Source organism: Marmota flaviventris, chromosome 3 (genome assembly GCF_047511675.1).
Source record: "Marmota flaviventris isolate mMarFla1 chromosome 3, mMarFla1.hap1, whole genome shotgun sequence".
In the NCBI taxonomy this organism is placed as follows: domain Eukaryota; kingdom Metazoa; phylum Chordata; class Mammalia; order Rodentia; family Sciuridae; genus Marmota; species Marmota flaviventris.
Window position 1 is genome coordinate 37601197 of NC_092500.1, and position 26739 is coordinate 37627935.

General features: G+C 33.8%; 1 protein-coding gene and 1 pseudogene across 6 annotated transcripts in view; one reads left to right on the forward strand and one right to left on the reverse strand.

Moving 5' to 3' along the window:
* Ppfia2 (PTPRF interacting protein alpha 2) overlaps nucleotides 1-26739 on the forward strand; it is a 441295-nt gene that overhangs the window by 257963 nt on the left and 156593 nt on the right. For 5 of the 6 annotated variants that reach the window (XM_027928005.3, XM_027928009.3, XM_027927999.3 and 2 more), the window contains 2 exons: nucleotides 8747-8911; nucleotides 15261-15335. In XM_027928005.3, the coding sequence (XP_027783806.1) occupies nucleotides 8747-8911; nucleotides 15261-15335 (240 nt within the window). Of the gene's footprint in view, nucleotides 1-8746; nucleotides 8912-15260; nucleotides 15336-26739 lie in introns of those variants that run through there. The other variant, XM_071609155.1, reaches the window with a different exon arrangement.
* LOC114088297 (nucleolin pseudogene) lies at nucleotides 2561-3880 on the reverse strand (annotated as a pseudogene).

Sequence of the window (26739 nt, forward strand, 5' to 3'; positions counted from 1 at the left end):
TGGAAGAACTTAGTCCAAAAAATTTCTGACGGTTCTGCGTTTCTATAGGGGGAGGCTGTATGTACATAGGTAGGCTATACTGGTTTAAAAGGAATTCTGACACAGGATTGATTGTCATTTACAGAGTCCTTTCAGTCTTCGGAGTACTAAAGAAAGTGTCATCAGCACATTCTGCAATTGTTTTTAAAAATTAGACTAAAACCGTAGCTCCCAGTGAAAGTATAAATCTATTACATTGTTAGTGATCTTAGACAAGTTCCTCCTCTTATGTTTTAAGTTTATTCACCTTCATTTTTCAAAACTTAATTTTTATTTTCCAATATTAAAAATCTGAATTTTAAACACACTTGGAGTGGTAGTTCATATCTAACAGCTTGCTCAACTTTATCACTTGAATCATACCCAGTAGCTTTTCCAGAAATACCAGAAGTTCCATGAGTTCTCCGAGTTCAAACTTGGGCTTCTTAAACAAGTTTACTGCCCTAAAAAGGACATTATGAAGAAAACAAGTAGGTTGGCAAGACTTTTCCATGTTTTGGCCAGTGTTGTATAGAAACAATTTACTGACCATTTCTTTCAAGTCATTTGTCTTCATTTCTTGGGTCATCATTTCCACCATCCTCTTCCCAATTGGGTGGACCTGTTGATGCTGAGTTCCTCTATCTATGATTATTGTGTTTTTTAATAAAAGAAATGCAGAACAGATAAAGCAAATAACCACTGGTAGTCCTGAAATCAACAGGAGTTCCAATTGTGGTCTGCCATTTTTTAACCATAGAGTACATTTTGTCAGGGGTAAAATTCATGCCATACAACTTAATCAGGCAGTTATTGCCCTGAACATCCTTAGTAAATTAGTTTGAATTTTATAAATTCAGTTTCACCATTGTACATATGAGTCAGGTTCACTTCAAACACAGACCTGTGAGGTGATTAGATGAAATTTTGGTTTCTTAATGTCAAGATTAATGTTTTCCCAATATTTCTTATATTAAACATAGCAGGTGCTTTCACAACATAGCAATCTCTCTGAGAAAATGAATCAACCACATTCTTCCCATCTCCCTTTTTGCTTCCTTTTATAAAGTACATATTTTTTGCAACCACCCTTGTGCTGCTCAAAAAGCAAAAGAACATTTACCTTCATTTGTAACCTTAGAGACTGTAGATATGTGACAGATAATACCCATTTGGGACTACAATTTTCAGTCCAGCTAATTTATGTTTATCATTAATTTGACTCAAAAGTATTAGGCATGTTTTATGGAGAATATTTTACTAAGTATAGAGGAATATTCAGAATAATTTAAATTGTTCAGCCATTAAGAAATCTGTTTATATTAATAATAATGCATTTATTTTTTCATTGTTTTGTAGAGGAAAACTCCTAATTGCACAAAACAGAATATAGCTCAGCTGTTTTAATCTTTAAAAAGACATTAATTAAGACATATAAGTAATCTCTAAAGTAAGCTTCCAAGCATTTTCTATATTTCTTAGCCTTGTAAGTTTTACTTACACCCTTAGTTTCAGACACATCAGCAAAATGGATCCTGCTGACCAGCATGTTTCCCCCTCTGGTCTCATCTCAGACCTAGCCAATGGAGGTGTTTCATAGTTGACTGACTCATGCCTGCCACCTTGTGGTAAACATAGGCAGAATTATTTCTGAGATTCTGGATGTGGAAGGTGGGATTCGGAATGTGGGGAACTATCAAATATAAAGGATAGGTTCAAAACATTTTGATCAGCCACAAATGGAAAAATATCTACTACAAACTATTTTTGTGATTTCCTTTTTCCTTATTTAAAATTTAAATAGTCATTATTTACCCAACAACATATCTATCTTCTTAGATTAAAAAAAAATAAGATATCAACTTTTTCTTTAAGAAAAAAACAAGAAGATCCATAATCCTAGTTACTCTGTCCAGCTACATGTCTGATATGTGAAGTCCTGTTTTCATTAAATTTCAATTCAGATTATTTGATTTATTTAACAGAACAACCTTTTTTTTCTAATATCAGAGTTTAGTAATTGTAATTTGTCCTAATATCATTGAAGCAAAAATCATGACAAAGCATTCTGCTTTCTTTAAAACACCCAATGCAAAAAAAGGAAAAAAAAAACTTTTGTAGGAAAACTAAATGGTTTTATAAGTGAAATGAAACAACATAAATTCGTAATTTACATACAAGGAATAGCTCTATCACTCATCTCAAAAAATTTACATGACCATCTAGTCAAAACCAACAGGGAGATCACCCTAGAAATGCTATTTATTTGGATTTCCAAGTAGACCTTAGATCTGAATACTGTCCTGAAATGTCCTCAGAAGGTTCTGCCTTCTGTAGGCAGAGGGAAAATGCCAGAGTCCTTTCCTTCAGATGGAAAAGGGAAAACAGTGGGACTGAAGAAAACTATGGAGACTTCTTCTTTACTTGTGGTTTATGGTCTCCTCCTCTTTATCCTCCTCTTCTTTCTCTGCCTTGTCAGAAGTGTCCTTGCCCTCCAAAGTCTCCCTGGCCTCTTCAATCAAATCTGCCTCATCATCCTCTGCTACCAGCTCAGCTTCCAGAGCTCCTTATGTGAACCCTGAAAACCACCTTCCCCCTTGGGCTTGGCTCAGTCCAAGATGGCGTCCTTTCCTTCAATTTCACCATCTTCCATGGCCTCCTCAGCAGCTTTGGCATCTTCTCATGGTTGAAGTCTACAGAACAAAATCCTTTAGAGGATCCAACTTCGTAGTTGGTGACTATTCTTGAATGAATAGAACTGTCAAACGGTCCCTTTAATGTCTCCTTGGTGGTATCCTCAGATAGACCTTTGACAAACTAGTTTTGGATGGATGGCTTCCTGCATTATCTGTTCCCCAGGATCCTTGCAACTCCAGCCTGATTGTTGTGTGACCTCAATTTCCCTTGTATGAAAGTAACTTAAATCTTCTTTAGTACCTTCAAATGAAGCAAATTTTGTAAACACATACGCTTCAGATTTGCCATTTTGGTTGTAGGGCATTTTGATAGAAGTTGGCATGTCAAATACTTCCTAAAGAGTTTCCTATGCTTCACTGTTGGAGAGGTTGCTTAAAAACAGCATTTTTGATTTGCCACTCCAAGTGCTATTCTTCCTGCCTCTGTAGTCTTGACTTTGACTTTTTCTCTAGGGTAGTGCAGGGAAATGGATTGACTGTCAATCTCTGCTCCCTGCTTTACTTCAAAGCTTTTCTCTGTGTCGGCCTCTGTCTTAACCTTCAACATAAGCAATTCCTTCACTCTTTCCATTCTTGCTGACTAATCTGATCTCCGTGGCATCTTCAAACACTTCCCTTAATTCAACCTGCTTGGCTGTTAGGGAGATTTTTTGCCCAAAGCATTCTCACATCTCTTTCCTACTGTCTTTCCTTTTTGTCTCTTTAATTTTATTGCCAAAGATTTTTTCAACCAGTGCGTTCCAAGGCTTTTTTCCAGACCTTCAGCAGTTTCAAAATTCACACAGCCAACATTCCTACTCACACCAGTTCTGACACGCACAACAGGAAGAGCCATTTTAGCAAAAGATCACTGATAGACATTTTCAATTCAGGAGAAGATGTGTTAGAATTCAGGTTTCCCACAAAGAGATTGGAAAATGGAGCTGGTTCTGTGGCTTCTACATTCTGTTTCTTGGCTCTGGGAGCCAATGGCTGCTTGATCATTTCCTTCTTTCATTTTACAGATGCTTCTTTGACAGGTTCTTTTTCCTCCTCCTTATACTTCTCTTTCTCCTCTTTCCCTCCTCCTACCCATCTTGCGTCTCCTCCTCTCCTTCCTCTCCCTCCTCATCTTCCTCCCTACTTTTACCTTTCACAGGAATAGCTTCTGTAGGAGCTTCTTTCATTTGGCTGCTCTGGTCTCCATAGTTCCTTCTTCAGCATCCTCTTCTTCCCATTGTGGCCATCCCCTTCGTCTTCTTGGATGTCCTGCTCATTACCTTTGTCCCCTGAGGAAGGGCAGCAGCTACTGCTTTCATCACAGCTGGCCAAACCTACCCTCATCCACTCTCTATGATGATTTTCTTCCTTGTGATTGCCATTACCCTCCCCCTCACTGTCTTCCTTCTTGACATTCTTGCCATTCTTTTCCCCACTTGGCTGGGGTGTCAGCTCCCATCTTTCCAGCAGTTGCTGCCAATACTTGACCTAATGTGGCTGCCTCTTGCCAGGTGTTCCAACTGCTTTAGCTGGGATAACTGGCTTTCTGGCTCATGCAGCTGCTGCCTTTTTTTCCTGAGGTGACAACTGCTTTCTTAGCAAACATGGCAATAGCAACCAGTTTTTGTTGGAGAAACTGCCACCTTCTTTGTCTGTGTTATGGTAGCCTTCTTGCCTTTACTCTGAGGGCTGACAGCCTCTTCACGGCTGTCGTCATCTTTTGACATTTCTTCATCTTTGCTCTTTCTGTATCTTCTTCAGAGGAGAAGCCATTTTCTTGGGTCACCTTGATTTTTATTGGCCTTGGCTAGCTTCTCCATGATGGTGGCTATGACAGTGGAGTGTGTAGCCAGGGAGTGGTGCAGATGAGCAAAGAAAGAGCCCATGCGGCATGGATGGCAGCCATGGGTACTGCTGAAGATGCAGTAGTACATATGCCAGGCTGCCACCTAGAGCTAGTGACTGAGGCAAAAAGCCAGATACATTTCTGCTCTTCTCTTCCTGTTCAACACTATTAGCATCAATTTCTGCATACATTGCCAGACTTCTGAGAATACAAATTAGCAAATTCACACAATTCTTTTGACTGGAAAGCTTTCTCTTCTTAGGCTAGATTGTGTTATATACTCCGACATATTCTAGTTGAAAGTTTGCAGGCAAGGAGGGATTTTGAGGTGGAAGAGGAGGACCTGAAACTTCTTTTGTAAGGTACCTGCTTTAAGTTAAGTCATTGCATAGTCAAGAAGACAAAAAGGATCAGCCTCATCCGAGCAGAGAATCACTGGGATCCAATATATGAGTAACTCAAGCAAATTTGAATCTTCCAAGTATCTCTCCTTTCATACGTGTGTATGGAGGGGGTTTAGAGTTCTGATAAGATTTTAAATAAGACACCTGATAAATCTATGCATTCATCATATATTGTAATTCAGTGATCTTTCTTGGATCAAGCTCTTTATTTTCTTTCTGTTATGTCTTGGACGTCGATAAGAAGCTACTACAAGCAGCATAACAACTCTTGGATTCTCTGACTGAGCCTTGCTCTAGAATTTTAAAACTGTATCTTGTCATTTTCTTTCTTCAAATTCTTCAGTACAGTTCAAAGCATTCTCGTTACCTCATTGTCTTCATATTCTCCATGCTCTTTAAAATAGTCTAGTACAGCTATGACTCAGTCCACCAAAACCTGACTTTCACAGGCACCCCACAGCAAGAGGGTACAGGTAATCATTTAACTGACTATTTCTCCTCCATATATTATGGAAAACATCTTTCCTTCATCTGATATTAACCTAATCTAACCATTCTGTTGCATCTATCCAAGCCACATATCCCAGATTCCCATTTCTCTAAAGATTTGTGTCCTGTAAATATGCAAACACTTGATTTTCTAGGGTCTATTGATTTACTCACTAAGCACATGTGAGCATCTTTTAGGCACTATGCATAGAGAATTGAACAAAATATAGAAAAACTTCCTTAGGGGCCTTATATTAATTTGGGGAATTTAAACAGTAAACAAGATCAACATGAGATGAATAGTACATTAGATAGGGACAGGTGCAAAAATGAAAAGGAAAGCTGCAGAAGAGGTTATCAGAGAAGGCCTTGCCCCAAAATGACATTTGAGTAAAGATATGGAAGGGATTATGGAGTAGAATGGTCTCTGAAAGCAAATATTTTAGGAAGAGAAGCCAAGTACAGGGGGCCTAATGCAGAGACATGGATATTACAAACAAAACTCAACAAGCAAAGAAAATACTGCAAGGAAACCAGTGCAACTATCCTGGAAGAATCATGAAGAATGGATGAAAGCAGACAATTTACATTCCTTGGGATGTGTGAGGACTCTGGATTTTACTTTAGCCTAATGAGAAAATGCTGAGAATTGGAGTAGAGGTATAAATGACCTAACTTATATTTTAACTTAAACAGTGTTTTGAGAATAACCTGTTAGATGAAAGCAGGGGAACCAGTTAAGAAGCCACTATTACAATAATTCACTAGGAAACAATGGGTCTTAGGCCCATATGGGAGCAGTGGAGGCAGTGGTGAGTGGTTAGATTAAAGATGGAACTGTTCATTTTAGGCTAAGTAAAGAGGTGGTGAGGGTGTGAGTGTGGTCAGAGGCAATAACAAATTCCTATGATAAAAGGGTTGAGAGTGAAAGTATTTTTAGAGTTTGAGCACTTACATGGGTGAGCTAAAATGTAGTGATCTGTGGATTAGATTACGGATGCAGAAATCACAAAATTGTACTTACTGATAACAGCAGGATCTGTAGTGGAACTCTGGGTGTGAGTGATATAAGGTAGAAATTGAAACCATTAAAGTGCATGAAGTCTAGAAATTTAGAGGACAATATGTTGGAAGAATCATCTAAATGAATAATAAAGACCATCAAGAATTATACCTAGAGTAACACTGGGAACAATGGCAATGTAAAGAGAGCTAACACATTTAAGGAATAATGAGAATTGGCACAGGATCTGACAGATATTATTACAAAGAAAATGAGTATCAGCTGGCAGAACCTGATGACTTGGAGTGGCAACATGTTCTTAGTTGTAGGCAACAGAATTCACTCTAGTTATTCTAAGCGGACAGTCATTATTTAATGGATGGTTAGAATACTTAGCAAAAACACAACCAAACCAAACAAATAAAACAAAAGTCTGTAGTCTGAGCTTTCAGTACCAAATTCCAGAAGTTCACTGCAAACTGGTAAGGGGCTTAGCTCTTATCATAATTCCTTTGCCACTTCCATTGAGCAAACTAGATGTCTTCACCTGATATATCCAGTCATAAAACTCACATTTTGCAAGGATGTGTTATTAGTAAAAACTGCATGGCACAAAAGGCTGAAAATTGTAGGGAATTTTTGGTACTCTGTTGGAAAAGTAGATGTTGCAATGTAAGGAACTTGTCAAATGTTGTAAAGAGGATGACCAAAAGATTTGGGATCACTAGTAGATGTTCTGTGTAGCTTCATTATTATATCTCCTTGTGGTTATTTTCCTAGAGAGTATTATCTTAAAGATTATGTTATCTTCCTACAGATAAACCAATACATGTTGAGTATCCCTTGTTGCTATGCGTGGATCAAAAGTTTTTCAGATTTTAGAGTTTTTCAGTTTTGGAATATGTATATATACTACCAGATCAGAGTCTACAGAAATATTGGATTAGGGGTGGTTAATCTATACTATTATTTAGACCCTTAAATATGATCTATGTTTATAGATCTGATCTATGTAAATAGATATGTAAATATCTATGTAAATATCAGTAAATAGACTGATCTATGTTTAAGATCTCAGACATTTGTATTTCTTTATGTCAATAACAGGCAAAAATTTCCAACACTTTCCAACCATAATTAGTGACAATGAAAGTAGATAATTTAACTTATTAAGCATCAAGAAATGTGATAGTGATATGTAACATTGAATAGAAAGTGGTATTGTAAAAACCAAGATATTTCATTGATGTTAATGTCTGAGAAAAAGATAATTACTTTCTTTCCTTCCTTACATCCTATATCTGCATTTCCCTTTTTGTTTGTCCAATTTTCACTTTATTTTTTTCTTATTTTGTAGAGACACTATTGTAACATACACTTTTAACTCTTCTTTCAGAGATCTCTCCCACAAATGCTACCAGGTGCTTGTGGCTCTTCACTGATAGAATTGTAATAACTGATAAAAACCAATAATTTCTGTTTTTTTTTTCCTCATGCATCTTTGCTTTTAGCAGCAGAACTCCCTTTTAAAATGCAAACAAATGTGCAACACCCATTCACATTTAAACCATTTTAAAACAATCCTTTTCTGGCACACACAGAACATAGAGCCTGGAATAATCTGGAAAGGGTTTACCGCATTCTCCACTCACATTTGTCATGGCCTGGCAGGCTGCTATGGATGTAGATTCCAACACAGACACGGTTATGTCCATAGCTTCCTTTTACCAAATGACTACTGGGTACCTCAGTTACTAAAATATAGTTGGTTGCATATATTTCATATAATGTAATATAACAATTGATTGTGAATAAAATTATGTAATTATCACCATAATTTAAACCATCATCCTAATGACTGCACTCATTTTCTTCATCTCAAAAAAATTTAAATGGTCAAATGTAAATGAAATACATTTTGATTTTGGATACTGTTCTTTTAAAACATTATCATGGCATCCTACATTTATCTAAGGAATAAATGTTCTTTAATCATTATCATTAGCTCATGCATATTTTATCAAGTGTTCTATTTCCGTGGAACCCATACTGAAATTATTAAATCTGCTAGACATTTGCATTATATTTTTAGATTCAGCAATTTGTAAAATGATCGAAAAGTAACTTGTCTTTAACATATTTTATAAACCCTGGTTTAGACAGCATTGTGTTACCAGGCTCTTACCCATTGTACTATCTGAGGTTATCACTGTGTACTATGTAAGCCTGTAATAGTTGAAGGAAGAAATCAGTTATAAGTACAGATTAATTGTATCCAAAAGATGATCTCATTTTCTGTTCAATCCCATAGCTGCTACTGGAGCATTTGGAGTGCCTTGTGTCACGGCATGAAAGGTCATTAAGAATGACGGTGGTAAAACGGCAAGCTCAGTCACCCTCGGGAGTGTCCAGCGAAGTTGAGGTTCTCAAGGCGCTGAAATCTTTATTTGAGCACCACAAGGCCTTGGATGAAAAGGTATAGTATGGACGAAAGATTTCAAGCTGACCCATGCTTTTGTCATTAGCATGAAGGTCTTTGTCTTTACCCAGTGACTCATGAGCCAGTCAGTTCAGAGGAACTCATCTGAGTTACATGAAAAAAAAAAATTAAAATGAAAATGTGTTATTGTGTATATCTTTGTAATATTCATGACCATGTTCTTTATTATACCACTGAATCTGTGGCTTATTCAAATTATACCTCTATTATGGTACATTATGGCCCTAGTCCAGATGGCCATTTGAAATTTAATACTGTGTAATGTCATTCAGCCTCTCTTTCTCTCTCTTTTCCAAACCCACGCTCTTTCTCTCTCTGAAATGCATGTCTATAGATGCCAAAATAAGAGACCACTACCTGAAAATTACACCTATTTTGTAGTGCAAATTGGGTATACTTTAACTTTTAGACATTCATATTAGCAGCATTCCATTTTGTTAGGTCTCTAATATCTTAGTCTCAAATATACATTTTTAAGAGTCTCTGCATGTAACAGCATAAGGTATTAGAAGAAAAACTTGCTTTTAGGTCTTTTTAAAAGTAACTCTAAGCTTCTCTTAGTTGTTACTCAAATAAGTTCCACTGGCATATATAAGCCAATATGATGATAATATCCTTTGGAGATTAGTAAGGTTTATGATTTCAATTTTGTGAAATTTCAAAGAATGAACTTTAAAAATTAATAAGCCTTTGGGATTTAGTACAGTGGGAATTGGGGCACTTTATTATAAAATATATGACAAGTTCTGAGGATTAAAATTCAAACTAGGGATTATTGCCCAGTTATATCTAATTTTTGAGCATGCAGACATTTTTGTTCTATTTAATATTTATATACCTATATATTTTTATCATCAGTCTTTCAGATGTTCTTGGAGAAGGGAATTATGTGGAGTATGTGCATAAGGATAACTATAATTCTGTCTTCTAGATGATTAAGAAGAAATCGTATCTCATCTTTCATTTTAGCCATGAGAAGAAACTGATTTTTTAATAACTTTGAATAAAACATGAATGGATATTATATAAAGATCTATGTTAAACATACTATCAAATAATCATTTAATATGTTTAATGTTTAGTTTCCTATTATATTCCCTCTTTTATCACAAAAAGGCATTGTTAAAAATTTGTAAGACTTAATAGAATATTTACTTTGTGCCAGACTCCTTGGCAGTTATTTGGCACATAAAGGTAAAAAAAGGCATTCTTCTCATGAATGAATGGTTCATAGGACTGGAGACTCATATCAATATTCATATCAATAACAAGCAATACCAAAAATAGATGTGCACAATATAATATAAAATCACAAAAAGGCAGTGACAAATTGTACTTCACAGACAAGAAAGTAGAGAGAATGTTTCAAGAGGAAGTGACTTTTTATTTGAGAACTAAAGAATGAGGTTTTTGTTGTTGTTTTGTTTTGTTCTTTGTTTATAAGTAGAGAAAGTTACAGTAGACAGCATGGCCAACACACAATATAACTCTATATATTAACACACTATATATATATATATATATATATATCACATAATATGTATATTTTATATATATATATATATATATAACACGATATAACTCTTCTTATATTTCTAAGAAGAACATGGATTGGTTCTGAGAAAATTTAACAGTTTCTTTCTTCTTTCTTTCTCTCTCTCTCTCTCTCTCTCTCTCTCTCTCTCTCTCTCTCTTTGGTACCAGGGATTCAAACCAGGGGTGTTTAACCACTGAGCTACACCCTCAGCCCTTTTTTTTATGTTTTATTTTGAGACAGGGTCTTGCTAAGTCCTTAGCACCTCACTAAGTTGCTGAGGCTGATCTTGAACTTGGGTTCTTCCTGCCTCAGCCTCCCAAACCACTGGGATTACAGGCATGCACCACTACACCTGGCTTAACGTTTTAAGGGATAGACCAAGGTACTAGAAAATGTGTGATTTTGGATGTTCCCTAAGAGCACTCTGACATCACTTGAGGGATGCTTTTATAAAGAAAATTATTTGCTAGAACTGAAAGAAATAAACAGTATTTGAGACAAATATCCTGATGATGTGAGTTCATTGAAGAAGAAAATAGTTTTTGCAGAATTTAGAATCTAGAAATAATTTGCTAAACAGAAGTTCTATGAGTTTAGCATAATTAAATGAAGAATTCTTTAATATGGCCCTAAGAGTTATAATACTATTATAAACTGAAACAGAAGCACACTGGTCACTGGTGAGTTTAGGGGCAACTGAATAGATTATCAATTAATGGAATGTTCAATAGCCCAAAGAAAGAAGGTTATGAGCCTGAGATCTGGAGTGGACTAACATGGACAGTTGATCCAATTCTTTGAGCATCATTTTTCTTCTTCTTTGGAATGAGAGTAACATCAGTAACTATCTTCGAGTTACCACGAAGCTTGGATATGATCTAGCTTTTTAGCTAGTGCATAGCTTATGAAAAGTCCTCAAAAAATAAACATTATTATTAATATGAGTAAATTTCAGTGTTTGCTAAAACTTTCAAACTAAATAGACATTGCCATCACTATTGATCCAGATGTTTGTTTAAATAGCATTTAATTTAGTCATGGAAAAATTAATGTGTGCTTAAGTCCCTTTGCAGACAGTTTCCCCAACTAAGAGTAGCTCACAGATTTTTGTGGAGATGGGGAGGGACAAAGCTACAGACATAAAGAAGCAATTGCAATATTCTAATCTAAGCATTGTGGCTATTATGCTAAAACACAGATAAAAGCCATAAAAGATATAATTAACCTGTATTGGGGATAAAAACTACCAACTTTATCACAGAAAGTTTAGAATATAAATAACCAAATAAACTATACAAGATTGAGTATAACTATGGACAATGACCCTGATTGGCAGTCTTCATTATTGATGTTTACTTATTTATACAACCACTGAGTTGCAGGGTAGAATTTTCAAAATCAACTGAGATCAGCAGTAATCTTGACATCATCCTCTATTAAGTTTACCAGGGTTGGAGGAAATGAGAAATATCCCTGTGTTTTTCAGAAATATTCCTGTGTTACTCAGAAACCATTGACTATTAAATACCAGATGTATTAGACATACATGGTCAAAACATAGTAATTACACATGCCTTCCTATTATACTTTCAGGATCTAATATCACAAGTCAAAATAATCTGACTTGTAGTATAAGGAGATTTCCTCACAAAAATGCTGTGTTATAGGATTGGTAATCCCCAAAATGACACCCATTATGCCATACCATAATTTCAATTTGGAATTTGTGTTTCTTCCATCAAGATCTCTCTTCATCCTGAAACACATTTGTCATTTTCAGGGACTTGTTTTATATTAATCTTCAGGGGTAAAATTTCTATGACCTTGAAACAGCTTTTGGAAAAATGCTTTCCTTAGTATTTTTCATACTATTTTGAAGAAAGTCAATATAACAGATGAAAAGAAAAATGAAAAATTCTATAGGTAAATAAATAATATGGAGTTGAGAGTTACTACTACAATAGTTCAACAAATAACCAATCATTTTGTCTTAGGGGAAAGAGTATACAGACATTAGATTAATTGAAGTGGTTCAATCATTTTAAAAAGTCCGAAAAAGTTAAAATAGGGCTATATCAACTGTGTCCTTACATTTAGAAAAATGTTTAAACTATAATTTTATATTATGTCAATCATGTCTAGATAGCTTCACAAGAAAAAAAAAAAACTATTCTTAAACAAAGATAACTACAGTGTTCTGTTAGTGCCATGCTCAGAGCAGAGTAGAAGCTAAAAGTCTTGTCAGAGAGACAATTTTTTCCTATCAATTCAGTTCAAGCCATGTAGATAAAGTAAAATGTTAGAATTCTTTGTGCCCTGGAAAGATTAGTTCTTTGGATCCCTCCACTTTCTCCTTCCCAAGTTTAGCAGAGGTAAGATCAAGATGAAACTGACGTGTTTCATTTGCCTGAGTCTTGTCCAGAAATTAAAAGTACAGAGAATAATTCATCCTCATATAAATGTGAGTAAAGTATTTATATCATACTTTATTGATATTTACAGCTTCAATTTTTAAATTCATATTATTAATTCAATATATATACACAGATCATTTTTTATTTGCTGAGGAAGACAGTTTAGATTCATTACTTTCTGGGTCATATAGTTTATAAAAATATCTCTAAATTTATTGAGGGATGATTATTCCATTTTCATATTGTTGGATAAGCTCAATAATTTTTATTCCCTGAAGTTTCAATATAATAAGACTATAAAATGCTCCACTTGTGGTAAATAGAATGCAGATTAGATTAGTTTCTAAGATTATCAGTTTAGCAAAAGTCAGGAAGCTGTTTTCACCTACAATACAGCCTGGATTCAGTCATTCTTTACGTGGCTTGATTGACTCTGTTGGAAACATTCCAGTGCATCTCTGTCTTCCAAAGTTGGCACCTTAACCCTTACAGCACTCCATGTATGAGCTGATAAGTGTTGCATACAGAGAGCATTGTCATGTATTTAGTGACTTTGCATTGCAGTTCTCATCAGCCAGAATTCCTAGACCATCTTAGAACACCCTTATTTAGTTAATATTTTAGGAAGTAGATATAAAACTTCATAATCATCCCCATTAAATATCAGGCATGTCTATTAATATTTCTATGATATCTGCATTGCACATAGTGGTTATCCTTCTCATTTTCATGGCTTTATGATAATTGCTTCTATTTTATCTCTCCCAAAATTTGTCATTTAAAAAAATTCTCCAAATTAAATTATCAAAAATTTCCAAGCATTTATTGTTTACTTATTAATCAGTGTTAATTCTATGCATTTTCATAAGCAACTGGGTATTTGGCTATAACACAGAAAGCTAGCATTTAAGCTGGCACAGCTAGAAAGATCCCATGCAACTGTTTTTGATATTAAATGTTCATTTATGCATGTATTATTACCTTTCAAAGAATTGGAGCATAAAAAAATATAATTAATGTTAAAACCCCACTCAGATATTTTTCTTGCTTAATTAAGATGTATTTAAGGAGTCGAGTGCCCCCAATCACCTGAAAGTACATGTAATCATAATTCAGTATTAAAATGTCTGATTGAGAATTTTTATTCCTAATTATAGATTCTAGGTTAATAGGACATTACTGGCCTTTGATTTTTAACTGAAAAAATAATATTACAACTCCAACTTTAAAATTTGTTTGTATCTGATGTTTATATATTTTATATACTTAGTCTATATTTTCAGTTAAATATTATTAAAACAATAAAAATACCATTTAATTCATACATTATCAAAATTAAAGTATAAAGGAAAATGATTATAATATTAAAATAAATATTCACTACATAAAGACTGTAAATGCACATGGAAAAATTTTAATTCCTAAGTAATTAAAATTCATGATCAACTGCATCTTTTTTTTATTTATTTTTTTTTATTTTTATTTTTCAAAAACATCAAATTTACAATATTAAGATGCAGTTGAGTTGAGTTGGAGAACTCAACTGCATCTTAATATTGTAAATTTGATGTTTTTGAAGGAAAACTAAACCACTCTAGTCATTCATTTTGATTCAGCAGTTTTTCTCTAAATATTTTACTTGTGATAAATACAATGTATAGAACATCTATAGGTTTAAACATACAGCCAATAAAACAATTTTAGAAGTTAGAGAAAAGCCAGAGTCAAAGAAACTTCTTGGAATTTCATTTATGTGTGAAATATGTGTTAATCATAATTACTTTCAAACTGAAAGATGCAGTTTTTGGATCCACAAAATATATGGTTCAGCCTTTGAAATCTGGAAGATAGTTGGGAATTTTAAAGCACTTGGTAATCCCTCAAAAATTATATAGACTTCAAACTAATACAAAACATAGGAGTAATAAACATGTTTCAGGTTCTTAGAACACTTTGCTTTTAGACAAATCATTTTTAATGTTACAATATAAACATCAAATGAAAATTTACTTAAAGAAACAGAAAAATTTGCCTATTTTTTATGCTTAATCAGTGACTATTTTTCAGATGAATTCATAATATACTTTACTATGAATCAGAATTGAGAACAAGACCAGTCAATCTCCAACCCCATCGGAAGTTCTATCAGTGAACCATCAAAAGGATTTGCTTACAAGAAAATCCCTTGATACAGTGATTCTACGAGGTGACAATGTATTCATAGTATTCCTGCCAAGTTTATTATTCTGGGCACTTAGGGCTATAAATACTTTATTATTTGCCAAATTGTCTCTGATGATGTTAATGATGGGTTCAGCACAGTTTAATATGCATGGGATGTACATTACTGCACATATTTTGATTTTTCTTCTAGGTAAGGGAGCGACTGAGGGTTTCTTTAGAAAGAGTCTCTGCACTGGAAGAAGAACTAGCTGCTGCTAATCAGGAGGTAACATACTGCACTTTCTCCTCTTTTGAGGTGCAATATCGCTAACATTATGTCCCTTGTGTTTCACGTCACTTTTATTAAAACTGTCACAAAAAATAAATAAACTATATTCTGCATATGCCATTGAACAAGGCCTTTTCAAACTAGTTTCCAAAATTTTGCTTTCTGATTTCTGGTTATTTAGCTCTGTCACTAGAAGACCAAAGGATAATTATCAAGAGTTAATAAGATAGAGACTTAGGAAAACTACTTTCAGAATACCAGTCCTTTCAAGAAGCAAAATATGGCCCCCATATTTGAAAATATGTCAAATATCTGTTAAATTTAGAAAATCTTATAAATGAAGTTAACTCTTTAGATACACACAGGCGCGCGCGCGCGCACACGCACACACATTTATTTCTGCCTCAGTTCCTGCCTATTCATATCTTCAAAAACCATGTGCCCATGCCTAGTGGCTTTATTGATCCACATATTTTGCTATAATTCCAAATTGTTAAGAAAACATTTTAAATTTTCTCTTCAAGATTTAAAGAGTTGCTTTCATTTTAGAAGGTTTTGCTTTTTTTAATTTTTAGTGCATAAATGAGCTTACATAACACACAAATGCAACACATACCCCATGAAACAAATATTTTCAGCAACTAAAATAAACTCATCTCTTTAACATTTACTTATAAGGCTACTTTTGCCCCCAGAAGTAAATTCTAGTAAGGTAACATTGGTTTTTCTAGTAGTAGACAGAACTAAAATTATTCAGCAAATATTTCTGCTTTTAGTAATTAAGGGTATAAGAAGTTAGCATCAGCAATGATAAGTCTTATAAAAAGATATTCCTAACAAGATAACATTTACATACACATGGTGTACACAAATATACATTTCAAACAACACAAAAAATCATATCCAGTACAAACTCCAACGTTATTTACCATAAACCAGATCAACTAGACAAGTTTATATATGTTTATGTTTACTCCAGGAATAATAATTTAAACTTTGAAAAATTATGAATTTTAATTCTAGGAAGAGTAAGTTCCAGGAAAATTAAAGGCTTTCATGTTAAAAGTATAAATTGTGATATAATAGTTTGTAAAAGAGAAAAAAAAAAAAAAAAAACTTTTGATGAACAGATTCAGCTTAGCAGACAGAATGGTTTGGGATAGGACCAAAAAAAATAAAAAGAAGAAGAAGAAGTAGAAGAAGAAAAAGAAATAAGGTACCTCTCAGTCATTATAGAAGAAAACAACCTCTGAGATACTGGGTAACAAGATGAGATATTCAGTCCTTTTATGTATGAAACAGATAAATTATCTACAAATGAGAGTATACATATCTGGGGGTTTAAAGTAGACAGTGTTACATGTATATTCATTTTGTATTTTATCAATGTTAATAGATTTTCATATACAATAAATATATACACTAATATTGAGTGCATCCCTTGAAATATTTTATTGATAATGGTAAGCAAAAGTTTTGATGACAACGAATATTAAAGTATCACTGAATATGGCGATGATGGAATTTGTTTTTATCATAAACAAAAGTGTGGTGAGACCACTTAGCTAAAGAAATAAAAATATCCCATTTGTTCAAGTGAGGCTTTAAAAATTTGCTCCAAAAATATCAATGGAATAGTTAATTCAATTATACCTAAAATGAGAGAACAATTGAGAACAAAGGTATAGGAGAGACTTTAACTGTTTCTGTAATTTAGTTTTAGCCCTAAATTATTTTCTTAGTCTCTTATAGGCAGTACCATGTTTGATTGCTTATACATAGATAAAACAAAATTTAATTAACATTATTTTTATATCTACTGAAACCTTTTTGAATACTTTTTTTATTTTAAACAATTTATAAAAGTAAGAGAAAAACATTTGTTGTACTTATTATTAACTTAACTATGTTTTCTTCTCATTGTTGTTTATAATATCCATGTGTCTTAAACAGAAACCCTAGTTAAGAAGTCACAGACCCAGCAAAAAATATTTTCTAATGAAAACAGTCTTAGAAATAATTAGTATTTTTAAGAAAGTAAAAAAGTCAACTTTTACTTTATAGTAAATTAATATTTCATAATGAAATGCTAAAACATTGTGACACTAAAATTTGAGTCCTTCATTCTTGTACTAATAGCAAGTAGTACAATAAATCTCTATAAGTAAAACTTAGTATACTGAAAACAAGATAAATTTAGAAACTTGACAAAATAAGTTTAGGAAAAATCACACTATTATCAGCTTTAGAAAGGGGAAACTTGGTGAAGTTTTCTTGTTAGAAGAAGCAATTGAAAATATTCAAGAAAACAATTTTCATGGCAATAAAATTAAATCTGTTCAAGAGCACATTATTAAGAGCCCAACAAAAATATGTAATGTAGATACAATAATTAACCACTAGAACTAAATTCCTGCATATGGCTGAATAAACAATGGGCTGGAGGAAATTTTACTCGATGCTCCAGATTTTAAAATGAAATTTAAATGTATATACAAGTGCGCCTTAAAATTCACTTGTGTCTTGAGCTCATATAGTAAGTAAGTTTGGAGAGTGAGTACCTTATGTTGTCAGAATCTGTCTGCTTCTTCAGTTTCTGGTGGTGAGTGACAGTTCAGACAGCAGGGAATTTATCCAAACAGTTTTCTGAATGAATTCAGTTCCCAAATTTAGAAAACAGAGAGCAGAGACTCAGATTGTGAGTGATACCTTGATATATTCATACATACATGTGAATATGTAACCTGAAAAGCTGACAGACTAGAGTTTATCATGTGACTTGAATAGAGATTATTTTATTGTTTATGCATTATTTTTTCGCTGTCTCTGGATCCCCTTGTTCCATTCTCACAGATGGATTTGGAATTATCACTCTTCAATAATTTTTTTTTATATAATCTTCCCCTTGGAGCTCTTCTATCTTTCTCATTTATTCTTACCCATCCAAGGCCTCAACTATGATTTCTGTTGAAAAGAAACCAAACTCTACAGCTTGAGATTCATGCTGCCTTCTAAGTTCCAGAAGAGATTTCAAAGACCACTTGACAGGTTCTATATACTATTCTCTGTCACAAGTGTCCAACCTGAAACAAAGGCAGGGATCAAAATTCAGCTCAGAGTTGGCTAATCAGTGCATGCACCAAAGAAATTGTAAACACCTATGGGAACATGTTTTCTAATTTACACAAAGTTATCATCTGCTTTAATTGGGCCTGAACCTCCACCTACTTTTCCTGATGTTTCCTTAGATTCTATATAGTTACACTAATGTAATAAAGTAAGTAGCCTTATTAAACAGAACAATAAATATTTCTTTGTTGTTCTGGGAAGAGCTCCAAAATATTCTTCTACATAAAAAGGATAAAGTTGTTTAGAATAATCCCAGTTTTGTTTTACAAACAGAAATAATAGTAGTGTATATTTCTATTCTGTAGGAAGAGAAAAATGTTTTGTCTATAAATACCAAACTTTTATTATTGTCTTTGCTGTTTGAAAGTACTTATACCATTATATTTCTGTAGTGTTTGGATTTTACTTTATGACTTTTCATTATTCTTAAAAAAATAAAATAACAAAGACATTTTAAAGTCAGTTATTTTCATTAATAACATTATTACTAGGTATTTTATTGAACACTTAATAATAGTGTTTACTGACTAAATCTCTAGGCTTTCTGCTATATATGTATATGTTAGCACAATAATTCTGGCAGTTAGGAGGTATAATTACTTAACAGATGAAACAAAAGGAGTTATTTCTCTTAATGTACTACTGTTCTGCTCTATATCATGATGTGGTAATATGAGATTTTGTCTCAGATCTCTACATTCAGGCACTTCCAATCTATTCATACAAATGAATTGTTCCATTGTTCCTCACATCTATCTACTCTCATCTTTTCCCATATGTACTAAGATTGTGATTGTTCAGATCTCTTTTAATTCTCACCTGGGCTCTTGCAGTAGGTTTTTATCTATCCTTGTCTACTATCCCTTTCTACTATATAATTCTGAAAGGTTAAACTTGAACCTCAATTAGTTTTTTGTAATATATTCTTTTTCACAGCTATGACTAAAAGACCTGACAAGAACAATTTTAGAGGAGGAAACTTTTATTTGGGGGATTGCACTTTCATAGTTCTCAGTCCATAGACAGCCGGCTCTATTTCTCAGGGCTCAAGGTAAGGCATAATATCATGGCAGAAGAGTGTGGTGGAGGGAAGCAACTCACATGATGATCAATAGCACAGAGAGAGATATTTCATTCACCAGATACAAAATATACACCCCAAGGCATGCCCTCAATGCCCAACCCCTCCAACCACACCCTACCCACCTTCAGTTACTACTAACTTAATTCCATCAGTAGATTAATTCACGCATAGTTAAAGCTCTCATAACCCAATTATTTCTTCTCTAAACCTTCATGCATTGTCTCACACATGAGATTTTAGGGGCTACCTCACATCCAAAACATAATAATTCTGACCTATAAAATAGAGTTACATGCAATATACTCTATATTAATAACAGTGATATATGTGATATTAATGTACGTTAATGATAGGACATATTCCATATACTTGTAATATTCCATCAAAAATCTCTTCAATGACCCTAACCTACAAATGCAGTTTTAATTCTCATTACTATTCTTGTCTTGACAGCTGTTCTAAGGTCTTATTAAATGAGACCATGCATTGATTTTGAAAGCAGTCAATTTTCCAGGCTCAAAATGTCACCCATGTAAATCTGTCCCCTGGAATGTCTCCACAACACCAATCCATCAGTCAAAATCATACTTCCTCTTTTAAGGTCATTTTTTTTAATTTTTTAAAAATATTTTCCTGTATTTGTTCTTTTTAGTTATACATAACAGTAGAATGCATTTTGATATATTATACATACATGGAATACAATTTCTCATTCTTCTGGTTGTACATGATGAGGAATTACAGTCGTCATGTATTTGTATGTGAACATAGGAAAGTAATGTCCAATGCAGTTACTCTCCTTCCTATTCCCATCCCACCTCCCATCCCTTCATTCCCCTTTGTTAATCTAAAGTACTTCTATTCTTCCCTACTGCCCCCACCCCCTTGTTGTGAGTTAGCATCCACACATCAGAGAGAACATTTGGCCTTTGGTTTTTGGAGATTCACTTATTTCCCTTAGCATGGTAGTCTCCAATTTCTTATATTTACCAGTAAATGCCATAATTGCATTCTTCTTTATGGCTGAGTAATACTCCATTGTGTATATATACCATATTTTCTTTATCCATTCATCTTTTGAAGGACACCTAGGCTGGTTCTATAGTTTAGCTTTGTGAAGTGAGTTTCTATAAACATTGATGTGGCTGTGTCATTATAGTATGCTGATTTTAAATCCTTTGGGTAAATACCAAGGAGTGGGTCAAGTGGTGGTTCCATTCCAAGTTTTCTGAGAAATCTCCATACTGCTTTCCAAAGTGGTTACACCAATTTTCAGTCCCACCAGCAATGTATGAGTGTACCTTTCTCCCAATATCCTCACCAACATTTATTGTTACTTGTATTCTTGATAATTGACATTCTGACTAGAATGAGATGAAATATCAGTGTAGTTTTAATTTTAATTTCTCTAACTGCTAGAGATGTTGAGCCTTTTTTCATATATTTGTTGACCAGTCATATTTATCCTGTGAAGTGCCTGTTCAGTTCCTTTGCCCATTTATTGATTGGGTTATTTATTTTCTTGGTTTTAATTTTTTTGAGTTCTTAATACATCCTGGAGATTAATGCTTTAAATGAGATGCAGGTATAAAAGATTTTGTACCATTCTATAGGGTCTCTCTTCTTAACATTCTTGATTTTTTTTCCTTTATTGTGAACAAGCTTACATTTAGACATTGGCATTTAATGCAGTCTTTTATGGTTCCTCATCAACTAGTTTTTCTCCACAGTTGAACTTGCTAAATTTCATTACTTAAGCACAAAATATGGATCTTTAACAAATTATTACAGTTAATTTTATACTTGACTAAGCCTAGTTCATTGGTTTCCTAAAAAATAGACTACATCTTTTTCATTTGTATTTATTTCACTCAGTACAGTGATTTGAGCCTTGTAATCAAAGTATATTTGTCAAACTGCCCTGTGTATAGTTCATTTTGACCAATATATTCATTTGTTCCATAGCTATCTCCTAAGTGGATAGTTGGAATAAACTCAGACATGTTCAATGAACAGCAATATGTTGATCATTTGTACAAAATGGACAAGGTATTTTATTTTTTTTCTTTCAGTGTGTGATTGAGCACCAACAATGTGCAGAAAATTTGAGGAGTTTCTAAAAAGAGAGTGTAAAAAATAAAATAAATCTTTATTATTATTTATTATGCATATTTTCATTAACTTACCCTGTATTAAAAGAACCAGGCATAAAACCACATAACTAAGATATAATAAAACGCATTCAAAATATAGGTAAAAAAGTGCAAAGGAGAGGAGGAGAGCATTTATTATGAGGAAAAGGGTAAGAACACTAATTTGTGTGAACTTTCCTAGAAGGAAGACTATGACATTTTCAAAACTGAGAAAGCATGTCAGCTGAGAAGACAGAATGATTAGGAAAACCGGAAACTCCCCTTTTCAAAAATAGAAGATGATGTGTTGATAAGAGTCAGGGGTGCAAAGCAGTGAAAGAGGAGGCTAAAATGTTGAAAGAACTCTGAATGCCATGCTAAAATTTTGGATTTCATACTTTGTGAAAATAGAAAGTGCTAGAAATATTTATCTATCCATCTATCTATCTATGTATCTATATTATTTTTTTGGTTGTTGTTCTTGTTTTTTGTTTTTATTTGCTTTATTTTCTTTTGGTAATGTGAAATCCCTTGAAAGTATGTCCTTGTTTCTTGTTTGTTTGTTTCTTGTTTCTCTGTGGTTTTTGTTGTTGTTGTTTTTCGTTGGTTTTTTTTTTTTTTTTTTTTTTTTTTTTTTTGGTTAAAATAAGGGTTGAGGTGAAGTAAAGCAGGGAAGTCAGTATGATCTGATACGGTTAGCTAGCCCAATGATCTGATGTGCTATTTTGATTACAACACTTCAGTTCACATTTATTAGACATCTTTTGTCTGTCAGATATTGCATTAAACACTGGGTAAAAATAAAACAAAGAATTAGTTCTGCTCTCTAGTGTAGTATCGGAAATAGATGTGTTTTAATTGTAACGGAGAGTTAGTGTCTAATGTGTATTATATTTCAATTTGGATGATGGCAATAGTTGTATATCAATGTGCATGTACTTAATGCCTTTGAATGGCAAGCTTAAAGGTGTCTAGTAAATTTTATGATACGTGTATTTTACTGCAATAAATACAACTATAACAAAATATGACTAACCTGAAAATGAAAGTAGGTACAAAATTTAGTAGAACTACAAAAGGAAGTGATCTATTGTATGTCTGGAAATGAGAAAGACTAGATGGTGTTACAAAAGTCTTCCTAATGAAATAAAGGATTTTACCCAGAATTTAAGCAGTAGCAGAAAAGAACTTATGGGATGGACTTAATGTAAGAGAAGGGAAGTGGGCAGAGATGGGATTGAGGTTGCAGAGACAGGAAGATCTGAGCTGGGTGGTACTGGAGCCTCAACTTTGTCTTGTAGATAGTAGTGAGCCAACAGAAGTTTCTATTGAGAAAAGGGACGATCTTATTTTCAATTTTAACAGATAAGGGGTATTTTGAAAAGTTAAAGATTAAAAAAAAAAGCATATGATGGTCAAGATATTGTAATTAAAGTTTAGATTTAAAAGAATCACTATGATTTCTCAAAACAATCAAGACCCAATAACAGAAATTAACAAACTATACAGCATTTTGTATGTTCTTTTAAGAATGACAGATAAAAATGAAGGAGTCAAAATATTATAAATAAATATATATGTAACGAAAATTTGCTGTACATTTATGGTGTGAATGCCCCCCACATAGATAGATTGTGTTAACAATGGAGACATTTTCTAGTTTATCATTCTAAAAAAGTGAATCCAAATTATTTAGATACAATAAATACCATAAATTCCTTATTTCTTGCAAAGCATCTTTGTTATTGCCTAAAATTGGAAAAACAACAAAAAGTGCACTAAATGCCAGTGCAAAGAGAGGAATAGATAATATCCTAACAATCTGTTCCCCTTTAGTTGAAGCCCATATACTTCTTTAATTATTTAATTGAGACAAAATGGATTATTCAGAAGTGCCTATAAAAATTTAATTGACAGTCTAATTTGCAGTGAATACACAGACGTGTTTATTTTAAAAGCTTTTTCCACATGACTGCATTATATATAAAAAGAACTGGCATGTTTAGTTGTAGCCTGAACTATCCTTTTTTTTTTTTTTTTTTCCATTGCTTTTACTCTATGTATGCTTAGTCTAATCACTGCATTGAGCAACTTTCACGTAGAATTATCTTAAGGAAATTAACATTTAATTTTACCTCATCTACAATCAGCCTATCTCTGAAGTTTGTTTTCTAAGGAAAAATGAAAGAAATTGCATAGAAAAATGAGATTCAATTAACATGCAGCAGAATGTGGGACAGTAAGAGGAGTTAGAAGAACCGGATTTACTTCTGGGGGTTTAGGGACATATGGATCACGGCCATCACATCACATATATTATTCCATGTTATCATTGCAACAGTATTTATTTTATTTTTTTTAATTTACTTTTTATTGGTTGTTCAAAACATTACAAAGCTCTTGACATATCATATTTCATACATTTGATTCAAGTGGGTTATGAACTCCCATTTTTACCCCATATACAGATTGCAGAATCATATCGGTTACACATCCACGTTTTTACATATTGCCATACTAGTGACTGTTGTATTCTGCTATCTTTCCTATCCTTTACTATCCCCCCTCCCCTCCCCTCCCATCTTCTATCTCTACCCCATCTACTGTAATTCATTTCTCTCCCTTGATTTTTCCCCCTTTCCCTCACATCCTCTTATATGTAATTTTGTATAACAATGAGGGTCACCTTCCATTTCCATGCAATTTCCCTTCTCTCTCCCTTTCCCTCCCACCTCTCATCACTGTTTAATGTTAATCCTTTTCTCATGCTCTTCCTCCCTGCTCTGTTTTTAGTTGCTCTCCTTATATCAAAGAATACATTTGGCATTTGTTTTTTAGGGATTGGCTAGCTTCACTTAGCATAATCTGCTCTAATGCCATCCATTTCCCTGCAAATTCCATGATTTTGTCATTTTTTAGTGCTGAGTAAAACTCCATTGTGTATAAATGCCACATTTTTTAATCCATTCATCTATTGAAGGGCATCTAAGTTGGTTCCACAGTCTAGCTATTGTGAATTGTGCTGCTATGAACATGGATGTAGCAGTATCCCTATAGTACGCTCTTTTAAGGTCTTCAGGGAATAGTCCGAGAAGGGCAATAGCTGGGTCAAATGGTGGTTCCATTCCCAGCTTTCCAAGGAATCTCCATACTGCTTTCCAAATTGGCCGCACCAATTTGCAGTCCCACCAGCAATGTACAAGTGTACCCTTTTCCCCACATCCTGGCCAGCATTTGTTGTTGTTTGAATTCATAATGGCTGCCAATCTTACTGGAGTGAGATGGTATCTTAGGGTGGTTTTGATTTGCATTTCTCTGACTGCTAGAGATGGTGAACAATTTTTCATGTACTTGTTGATTGATTGTATGTCCTCCTCTGAGAAGTGTCTGTTAAGGTCCTTGGCCCATTTGTTGATTGGGTTATTTGTTTTCTTATTGCTTAATTTTTTGAGTTCTTTGTATACTCTGGATATTAGGGCTCTATCTGAAGTGTGAGGAGTAAAAATTTATTCCCATGATGTAGGCTCCCTATTTACCTCTCTTATTGTTTCTCTTGCTGAGAAAAAACTTTTTAGTTTGAGTAAGTCCCATTTGTTGATTCTTGTTTTTAACTCTTGTGCTATGGGTGTCCCACTAAGGAATTTGGAGCCGACCCCACAATATGTAGATCGGAGCCAACTTTTTCTTCTATCAGACGCAGAGAAAAATAAAATACTTGGGAATCAACCTAACAAAAGAGGTGAAAGATTTATACAATGAAAACTACAGAACCCTAAAGAGATAAATGGAAGAAGATCTTAGAAGATGGAAAAATATACCCTGTTCATGGATAGGCAGAACTAACATCGTCAAAATGACGATATTACCAAAAGTTCTCTATAGGTTCAATGCAATGCCAATCAAAATCCCAATGGAATTTCTTGTAGAAATAGATAAAGCAATCATGAAATTCATATGGAAAAATAAAAGACCCAGAATAGCAAAAGCATTTCTAAGCAGGAAGTGTGAATCAGGAGGTATAGTGATACCAGATTTCAAACTGTACTACAGAGCAATAGTAACAAAAACAGCATGGTACTGGTACCAAAACAGGCGGGTGGACCAATAGTATAGAATAGAGGACACAGAAACCAATCCACAAAATTACAACTATCTTGTATTCGATAAAGGGGCTAAAAGCATGCAATGGAGGAAGGATAGCATCCTCAACAAATGGTGCTGGGAAAACTGGAAATCCATATGCAACAAAATGAAACTGAATCCCTTTCTCTCACCATTCACAAAAGTTAACTCAAAATGTATTAAGGAGCTTGATAACAATATTTAAATTGGATAAAGAACCAGTACATTTAATGCATGGGAATGAAGGGAAAGTGGAAAAAATGAACAAATGTAAGCATAGGTGGAAGCTACCCTAAAAAAAAAAAATAAGAGGCTGAAAAGAAGCAGAGAGAGAGAGATATGAGAATCCAGAAATCAAGTCACTGAACAGAAGGGCGGGGTGGGGGGGGAGAGAGAGAGAGAGAGAAAGAGAGAGGGATACCCTGTGAAAGTCAGAAAAAGAGAGAGAGAGAGAGAGAGTTTTAAATGTTTAGGTCGGAGGTGGTCAACTATGTCAAGTGTTTAATGAAAGCATGAAGGATTTTGTCCTATATGGATTCATTAAACTTACAATAAGAAGGTCACTGGAAATGTTTACAAGGATGATTTCAATAAACTATAAAGAAAGGATAATAACTGTGATGAACAGAATTTATGAGTCAATTAGAAGTTTAAGAAGGGAGACGAGATGATAAGTAATGTTCTTTTGAGAAGGATGGGAGGGTGAAAGTTGAATGAGTTGGAGCAGTATTGAGAGATAGCCTTCTTAGAATGGTAGAGAAATGAAAATGTTTATAGTCAATGGAAAGAAAGGAAGAACAAAGGAGAATGGATTATTGATAGACAAACAGTGGAGGGTAAGCATGATCAATCACAAGTAATAGAAATATTTCCTTTGCAAAATGAATGAAGGGAAACCACTGATAGTGTAGTGATGAATAGATTTTGATTTGGA